Source organism: Mesitornis unicolor, unplaced genomic scaffold, assembly GCF_000695765.1.
Source record: "Mesitornis unicolor isolate BGI_N332 unplaced genomic scaffold, ASM69576v1 scaffold36704, whole genome shotgun sequence".
Taxonomy (NCBI): domain Eukaryota; kingdom Metazoa; phylum Chordata; class Aves; order Mesitornithiformes; family Mesitornithidae; genus Mesitornis; species Mesitornis unicolor.
Window position 1 is genome coordinate 21,038 of NW_010181410.1, and position 9,631 is coordinate 30,668.

The 9,631-nt window shown below is 45.8% G+C and overlaps 1 protein-coding gene across 1 annotated transcript in view; it reads right to left on the bottom strand.

The window, feature by feature from the left end:
- Positions 1-9,540, bottom strand: part of HEY2 (hes-related family bHLH transcription factor with YRPW motif 2) — a 9,856-nt gene extending 316 nt beyond the window's left edge. Inside the window, exons 1-5 of the mRNA XM_010183422.1 lie at positions 9,455-9,540; positions 8,186-8,264; positions 7,994-8,077; positions 5,187-5,268; positions 5-344 (exon numbers count right to left, since the gene is read on the bottom strand). Coding sequence (XP_010181724.1) covers positions 5-344; positions 5,187-5,268; positions 7,994-8,077; positions 8,186-8,264; positions 9,455-9,537 — 668 coding nt within the window. The 5' untranslated portion in view covers positions 9,538-9,540. The remainder of the gene's footprint in view (positions 1-4; positions 345-5,186; positions 5,269-7,993; positions 8,078-8,185; positions 8,265-9,454) is intronic.
- Between the last annotated feature and the right edge of the window lie 91 nt (positions 9,541-9,631).

Genomic DNA, 9,631 nt, shown 5'->3' on the forward strand with positions numbered 1-9,631 from the left:
AAGCAGGGCCGAGCCATGGGGGGGCACGTCCGAGGAGAGTCTGCACGGCGCAGCGTCGGAGGCGTGGAGTCCGTTCGGCTGCAGCAAAGCGGCTGGGAGGTGGTGAAAGGCAGCTGCCCAGTGGTGAGGGTGCAAGGGGTGGTGGTGATGGGCCATTGAGGAGGTCATGGCGGCGGCTTCCCTCTGCGAGGCACAGGTGCTCAGGTGCGACACGAGTCTCACGCGCAGGGGGTCGGATGTGTCAAGACCTTCCACTGAAGTCAGGTACCTCGCAACTTCTGTCAAGCACTCCCGGAAGCCAATGCTCATGAAATCCATGGCCAGGGAATGAGCGTCAAAATAACCTGCAAAGGAGAAGGCAAAAAGATGCGTTGAGCGTTGTGCCGGCTTCCCAGCCAACATTAGGTGACGTGGCTAACCCAGTCCTCACTCAGCCATCCAATCTCCCATTTACAGGTTAAGATTTGCAACACAAGAAGTTTGTTCTCTGATCTATAAATGATTTGCGTGACCATCCCTGTAATGCAATAGTCTGCAGTTCTTTTTGCAGACAATGTACAAATGAAAAGAATTAAGTCCATAAGTACTCGTGACACTTAAAAAGATATACGATGCCTCTCCTGAAACCAGACGTTTATCCACACAGAGAAACAGGCTGGAGATCAGAGAGCCTGTATGCACTACCCTGCCCTTTTCTCTCTACCCTGGCATTCATAGTAACTCTCTCAAACTATTTCTTGACTTTGTGAGATAGTTGTTGCAACTGCTGCCGTGGTCCTGTCGACTTCACAGAGTCATTAAGACAATATGACATACGGTGTTATTTAAGTACAAACTAAAAACATCTTGTCATGACTCTGTACACACACAATAAAAAGCTTTACTGAAACAAACATTTTATGCAATGCCATTGCTAATTTGGAGATGGAAGACTGACAGTCATATGGCCCATGAGGTATTTCAACGAACAGCAACTGGAGCTCCACAGGCCTGGGACAAAAAAGCATTTGAAAAAAAAAATCATCTTATTAAATGCACATGAAAAGATACTCCCTTTCTAAAAGTGTTTAGCATCAAATCTAGTGCTCAAGTTGCAGCTCTTCAGCTACAAAAACCTATTACAGTCATTGGAATACTCATATTCTAATTTAAATGTAGTCTCCTTGGACAATACTGTCCTATCCACTCCCAAACTAGCACGGTGTTTTTTCCTCTTGCTTTCAGTGAAAATTTTTAGATATGCGTGACTATGATGATGTGTGTTAATATATAAAGATCAAGTGCCCTTATTATGGAGGAATGTGGCAGCAATACCTGCATATAGGCCTTGCACTCTCTGGCATGAAATTATCTCAGTCTTTCTGAGAAACCTTAGATACTTGTTTTCACTTTTATCATGCTTACATTATAGAATTAACTTGGGCGCATTTGTAGACGCCCCAAATCTGCTTCTTCCTACATGCCCCTCTTGCCAAATTCTGACTGATTTTGACACAGGCTGCCTTGCTCATCTGAGGCTGTATGAAACCCAAAACACTGGCTTGGCCAGCAGATGGGTGGGCAAAGGGGGTCGAGCACTTGTCTCAGCAAGCACCAACTCCTCACAGTTTTCATCCCAACAGGTCCATTGCGACCAAGGAATCTGTGGAAATGCCACGGGGCTGGAGGGAACTCGTGAGAAACAAACGCCGGGCAGTCCAGGGTGGCAAGCTAGCAGTGTACCTGCTCGGGTGCCAGCCAGCCTGGCATGGGGACTGACTCTATGCCAGAGGCTCCAGGACCTCCGGCAGCTTCAGAGGGGCTGACGTGCAGCCAAAGCTGCCTCCCGGCTCTGGCCACGAGTCAGCCAGCCTAGGAGTCCTGAGAGCATGCAGCTCAAGCCAGGGCTTCCCGGCCTCCCTCCCTTCGGACCGGAGAAGTGGGGGATGTGCTGTCAGCAGCTTCCCCTGGGTCTAAGCTGCTGGCTCTGTGACAAGCTGTCCCAAAGCCCTGGTGATCCTGGCTCTCTCTCAGTCTCCTATGGTGGCCGAGACATGAAAACAGAGGGGAGATGAGAGCTAGGACTCCCAGGCTCCATTATGTTTTGATTTTGATGGTTATCTTTTCCAGGTTTCCCCTTTGCTGGCTTCCCTCTTCTGAGAGAGGCTTAAAAATATTGTTTTTTGTTTCTTTCCAAAATCCAAGAACATCCTCCACCACCACCCACACACGTACACACAAGCGTTTTGTAGTGAATGGGAAGCCTCAGTTTTACTTCAGCTATCCTGGTAACCCACCTGCTCTGCACGCAGGACACTGGCTAAGTCATCTGAGCTGTACTAACCTGTGCTGCTGACCCAGGTGTCACTCACCCAAGCTAAATGTGCAGCGTAGCTGAAATAAAACAACACCAAGGTCCCACCAAGCCTCTCGCTGCTGACAAATTACTCCTCCCCTGAGCTTGCTTGCTCGGTCAGCGAAAAGCCCTGGCCTCAGGCCAAAACAACAGCTCAACGCAAACAGGAGACCATTGCCTGCACCTGCTTCAGGGAAACGCGGAGTCTGCACAGGACCTCAGAGGCAGCAGCATGCCTGCCTGGGCAGCTCCGAAAAGCAGAGAAGGGACAGGAGCCACATTGGGTTTTCTTCTGCCATGCCCACCTCAGGCTCAACACACTGAGCAGTGGCCAACTCCACCCTGGCTTTCCTAGCCCCGAGCATTCCCCATCATGGGTGTCCTCCATTTCTGTGTGAGGAGGAAGAGCATGAGCTTTTCCCAGCCCTCAATGCAGGGGAGCGTAATGGTATCAGGACCTATTTCTCCCTGCTGTGACAATAGCTTTTGTCCATGGGAAAAAAAGATGGAAATATTTTTTTCTTTGCTGATCCAAAAAAGTTTCTGGCTTGGAAGATGAGTTACAAAGTGGAAATAACTACACTTGCAAATAAAACAAACATCTGCCTTAAAAACACCCTAATAAATTATATTTAAAGTTGTTACTTAGGTTGCAAAGTAAAACATTAAGCAAGCAGGAAATGCAGGCTTAAACTTTGCCCAATACTAACTTGCAAACCTCTTTTTCTTAAAGTTTCTTAATCCGTGGAGTGAGATTACTCTTATCTCTGGGTCAGAAGGTGAAGATCAAGTCACAGTATTTGTGAAGCAGTTGGGTATTATACTGATGTGCCACCCACTACAGACTGGGAGTAGCAAAGGGGGCTGTGCATGGGGTGAGGGCGGCTGTGGTTGCCCACCTGGTGGCAGTGGGCTCATGTTGGTGTAAACTGGTACCTCCTCTCCCCGCACCCTTATGCTTCATCCTTCCTTGTACCGCCCTCCGGCAGCTACAGGCACAGTGGTGCCAGCTGGGGCAGGGAGAGGCATGGCATCAGTGGTGGACCAAGGAAGAGACCACAGGACCTGGGACTGCTAACAAAATCCGGCTTGTCTGGCCACAGCTGACATGTCTCTCTGCCCGGCAGCTCCCATCCCAGGCAGTTCATCTCCTGCCTCACTCCCTTGGCCACTCGACCTGACCCAGTTATAAAATAATCCCTCACATACTTTTCCGGGGCAGGGAGGCAGGGGAAGGAGGATTGACCTCCTTCGACGTCTCATTGTCATGTGGACATCAAAGAGGTGGGAGCTGCTGCAGCTTTTAAGAGGAACAATGTGCAGCGAGGGGTCAGGTTGGGATAGCTGAGCTGCATGTCACGCAGGGAGCGTGAAACAGAACAACTACTGCTTCCCTCAGCAGTCAAGCATCCATTGCCCCGTGTGCCAAGTGAGACAGAGCTTTCTGGAAAGCCAGCATGCAACCATGCAATTACAGACGGCACCGTCACGCACACACACAGAGGACCCGAGTTCACATTGCACAAGCATGATCAATTCTGGCTTTTCGTAACTTTCAGAAGCTTTACCAACTAAATAGTGCTTTTTACAGGACATCTTTAGATTCAAAAATTAACTTTTTTTTCCTTAGATTTAATTTTGCACATTTTACAAGAAATCAAGAGGTGTGTCTGTTATATGAAGGGCAATAAAATCCCTTTCACTTCTTATAGAACAATCTGCCCATAAATTTTAAGCTTAAATGGACTCCTAGCAAAAGTCTCTTAACACCTAGAAAATACATACGTCAGTTCAATATTAATTTTCACAATGAACACCAGCCTTCAACATGCTTTCCTATAACCCTCTGTCGTTAGGCATGTGCTGATTATAAGTTGGATTCTATAATCACTGTAAGGTACAGAGATAAGCAGCAATTTGGTCATAGGCTAAAAAATTTTAAGTTTAATCTAAAAAAGGAAGAGGGAGAAGCAGCAGCTACTACTTTTCTAGCCTTTACCTATATAGCAGAATGGGTCAGTGAAAAAATCAGCTAGTTGCCACTGCATCAATTTGAACCATAACCACAGTTGATGGCACGGGACATGGGACCGTGCCTACAGGAGGCCAGTGAGTTTTTCACTCCAAATAAGTTCCAAAATCATGACTACACTGAATACCTCGTGGGTGGCTGAAACCATCTGGCCTCCAGCCTCGAGGCTGTCAGCTTGCACAAGCGAAGTACGCTCGAGTCCCGGCAGCCGCCTGATCTTGTGGGGCAGCCGGGACAGCCCCTGCGTCCCGCCAGCATCCACTACCAGGGAGCTACCCAGCCCTCCGACACATCTGCTTCATCAGATACCTGGGGTTGCGTACAGCAAGCCTGGGCTTTGTTCTGGTGAATGAGACCATCTAACCTGGCATTTTAAAAATCTTTCCAGAACAAAGAAAAGATATAAACAATAATGAAAGTTCCTCTCCATACACTTCCTTGGGTATAGCTGCTGGGTAATGAGGTTTAGCATCAGTTTTGTGCTATACAATTGTTGCCACAAACCTCCTATTTATGTTTGGTGTTTGTGTATTTGTTTTGTCTCCCTGTGCAGATTTCAGTGCTCTTTGGAAACCCCAAACAAATCTCTGACTGGGCTGCTTGTGAATGAAGCCTTTACTCCCACAGTGTTATGAAAGCAAACACAAGCCCAGGGTCAAGTGCTTCTTTTGTCCCAGTAGTTCTTTCCCACGAGTTCAATCCTGCCATTAGCATTGATTTCCACTCCTTTAATCTGGAAACGCCTATCACAGCTCCTCAAAGCACTTTTTCCCCCCGAATTTTCCACAAATATCAGAAAAGAAACCATCAGCTCCTTACCTTTACCTCCCGTCGCCTGCAGCATCTTCAGATGATCCACTGTCATTTGCAATATTTCCGCTTTTTCCAATTTGGCAGATCCCTTTGAGATAAGAGACTCGTATAAATAAAGGCTTACAAGTACTAGAAATTTTAATTTTATATACTTTCCGCTGAGCTCAGCCTTATGGTTTCAATTTCCCATATCATTAGGACATTCTCAGCTTAATTATTTCGTGAGCATCTGCTTCCCAGACTTTGTCTAAAGAGTAATGCTTTCTCCTCTCTAGCAGTACATGCAGCAGCAGCACAATTTTGCTTTATTAAGGCCATAGCTCAGCATAGGTCTAGCCCTGAAGAACAGGTAGAGATAACATCTTCAAGAAATAAGAGAAATACATAACTTTCTGGACTTTCTTAACAACAAACACAAACGGTGAGCTGGCAGGACAGGCCTGCACAGTGATGGATGAAGATCCTGCTGCAACATTTTCTTTTGCTTTTACCAGTAGGTGTCCCTGTGGACACACACCCAGGAGTATCCTTCTTAATCGCCTGTTCATTTTCGACATGACATTTGGCTGCTGAATTCTATTCTCATTCTCAACTGAAAAAACAACCGCACAGCCCACAGTAGCGAGAAGCCTATTTTGCAGGGAAATGAAGCTAAATACTGTGAAAAAAGAAAATAGTTTAACTTCTCTGTCGGTAATTTTTTTTTCTGTTACTGAGTGTGGCTCACAGAGCTACCCTAGTTGTTGAAGTATAAAATACAACTCAAAAGGTAGTATTAATAGATTAATCTATAAATAAAACTATTTCACATGGCAGCATTCCCTTCAATATCTGGAGCACTCCCTTCAATATCTGCAGCACTCCCTTCAACATCTGCAGCACTCCCAGACAACTGAGTTTACCACACAAAAGATATTCCAGTGCAAAAGATCATCCTTTGGCATCAGTTAAAACCAGGGCTGCACAAGCTTCAGCCACTAGCGGACAGAATCCTGCAAGCCAAATTTTTCTCCTAGTTATCATCAGGGCCACCTCACTGCCATCAACAGCCTCAGCCGTCCTGCAGCCTCAGCCGGCTTCACCAGGGTTGAACCTGTGCAAGTTGAGAAAGGCTTACACCCTCCTCCACAGCCCCAGTTCATCAGCGCTAATCTGCAAGTGACTCTGGAGAGCAGAGCCGTGATTTGGGAAGAGAGGGAAGGAGGCGGAAGCGAAACTAAACCTCCAACTTGGAAACTTCAGTAAGCTGAATGTCAAGGAGCTGGAAGAGGACTGATGACTTTGTCCTTGGCATATTGCAGAAAAATAGTGGGGCTTTCTGAACAAAATGCAGTGCATGCACATTTTTTTCAATCCGCCTATTGCTTTTGGCGCTCTCCTTGTACAAAGGTTGGTGCATATGTGAATTTTTGGTCAGAATTCCCCATTTTACATGCAACTACATCCTGTAGTTTTCTCAGACTTCATCTTTTCCATAGACACAGTACAAGCCGCCTCAGTGAGAGTGACTAATAGCTAAAAACTGCATGGCACTGGGTAATTTCCAAAGGCTCTGTAGGACTTGTTTTATAATGTTCATGGTTTTCAAGAAGTAAACAATAAAATGGGACAAACAACTGTTGTCTCTTGCCTCTGTTTATCTAGCTGAAAATACCTCTGTCACTCTGTTTTGCCAGAGCCAACACAAGGGCACAGTTCTGATTGCTAGTTATTAAAAGTGTATTGCAGGTGACACAAGTGATGTTCTCATCATGACTAAAATACTCAGAATTTCTTTCTAGTTAGCTTTGTTCAGACTAAGGATGCAACAGACTGAATGCGGTGGGTGCTTGCCACACAGTTACTGCTGACATTCAGCGCCTTGCAATCCTGCTCTCAAATTTTACTTTCTGGTTTTCATTTCACTATTACAAGGAAGTCAGGTTCTTTATTTTCAGTTGGATCCTTTTGATTGAAGTGTAATGTCAATTGTACATAGATCTTCAGATACATCCAGCAAACAAGGCTAAATACCGAATCAAAGCCCCTTCCAAAAAAATCAGGATATGGAAAACTAAATAAATAATTTAATTTGGATGGCATAAACAAAATGCCCTTTTTTACAGGGGTGACTGTATACTAAGCTTTTGGCCTGTTATTTCATGACCAAGGAGCTGAACCAAAGTTAGCTGAATCCCTCCAGCCTTCCCACTGAATACTTTTCCACTGAAAGTCTTTGAACGTATCACTGACTTCACCAGCTCACATGACGTGGGCCTATTCCCCCTCCTAATGCACCAGTTCTGAAGAGTCATTTTAAAACGTGAATAATCCAGACTGTTTGTTCCCTGTTCAGGAAACTGGATTGATGAGTTTGCAACTGAAATGATAGATTAAAAAATAAAGATTTCTTAAAGTAGGGGCAAAGATTATATTTAAAGATTTACACAGAAGGCTAACTGACATACAGGTTTGGAGGAGCTGTGTTGAGTTTTTTGGAGTTTTTTTGGTTTTGTTTTTTGTTCTTAGGGTTTTTTTTAAATAAAGAGTAAAGTGCATTTTTAACAAAACCACTACTGGAGTTCATCGAAAGAAGAGAGGCAACATGAACACAGTTACCCTTAAGGGAAAAACAAGCCAAAGAATGGAAATGTTGTTCAGCCTTATAATGAATTATGTTTCTAATAGTTTCACCACAACAAAGCATTTTATTGAAATGCCTGCTTTGTGCCAGATCAGGACACATACAATATTATTTTAATGAGTTTTACAGGAGAACTAATATTGCCAGATGAGATACAGAATTAATAACAAACAAAAAGAAAAGGGCTTACTTGTTTTTCAAAAGCAGTTGGCACAAGCCGCCTCAGCTCTGATAGACTGTTATTTATACGATCACGGCGCCTTTTCTCTATAATCTATTCCCAAAAAACCAAAACACATTAAGTTTATAAAAAATGTTGAAGGGCAAAATCACAGCATTACATGCAAATTTTCACATGGGAAAATAATTAAATGCAACGTACCCCTCTTCTTTTCTTTCTGGCCATAATCTGAGATGTCGTTGTTGGGGAATTTGATCGAATGACAGAACTATTACTTTGCCTGTGAAACAATAAAGGTATGTCAGGTGTTGCACAACTTGACACTGCTCTTTGAAGACACCTTAGGTCTCCATATGTAGTACGCATTGTCCCTCTCACTCAGTTTGCAATGCTTAGAAGATGTGCTTTGCACTCCACAGTATCTTTAAAGAGAGAGACATTTCATTTTTTACTGCCCCAGCATAGATCTTGAATTGACAGAACACACTATTGGAAATAAAGGCTGTTTCTGAAGATAGTTTACTGTCCAGGGCAGCGAATTTCATTTTCATTGCATATAGAGACCTGCCTATCAAATAAAGGCTGAAGAACCAAGTCCAAAACCTTGTGAGCAATCTCTATAAGCTATCAGCAGTGCTAACTACATGTACCCGATGCCACCACCTCTGCCTGGCCTGCTAGGTTTTGACATTCCTGCCCATTGCTACACGAGTCAATAGATGCTCCAGTACAAAGCCAGGTACCCCAGCTGGATTTGTTGTGTTGTCCTGCATCAGGAGCTGAATACAAAATACACTTTTAATCCATTACCCTACCCACGAGTATAAAGGCTTTTACTTCATCGTGAACCAGCAAAAAAATGCAGTAGCTTTTAATACTCATTTAGCCACTGATGTGGATAAGACCGGGCTTCAGTGTGTGCACCTCTAAACATTTGGCAAGCCCAGCTCTGAAGGGCAGGACGGTGCCGGCGGAGGTCCCAGCCCGGCCCTTTCTCGGCAGTCACCCGGCTCCCCCCGGCCGGCACACGGGGTTTGCCGAAGTTGCCGTTCGGTACCGTGGGTCCCCGCTTACTTCCCACCGCTCATTTCCCACTGGCGCCGGCTCCCTCCCGGCGTTCGGCCTGCTCAGGAGCTATTTCGGAAAAGACCTGATTGAAAATGGCAAATTAAAATAAGCTAATGAACCGCAGCCTGGTGGCTCCCAAGTTGTTTGAGCGCTCCGCGTAATTTCGAGGCTGGGGCAGCCAGACCGCGGGACACATTTTTTTGGTGGGGGGGCTATCAACAAGCTGCTAGGTGACCCGGAGGGGGACAAAACCGCATCCCGCTTCGCATTCGGGGCCTGCCTCCCCCCCCATAGGCTGGCCGGGTTTCTCCCTCGCTCTGCTACATCCTGGGGCGCATCCCGGCCCCCACCGCAGCCCGCGGAGACAGCTGCCCCGGGTGGAACTGGGGGTGCCCCACTTACCCCGAGTAGTTGTTCTCACTCCCCACGTCTATAGTCTCGTCCATGTCGCTGTCTGAGGTAGTTTCCTCGCAAGGTCGCTTCATCGTGGGCACAGAATGCAGTGCAGCTTACAGCCGAGGTAGGGGGAGAGATAAATAAATCCAGAGAGTGGGAGGCTTCGGCTTGGCACGGTACTGC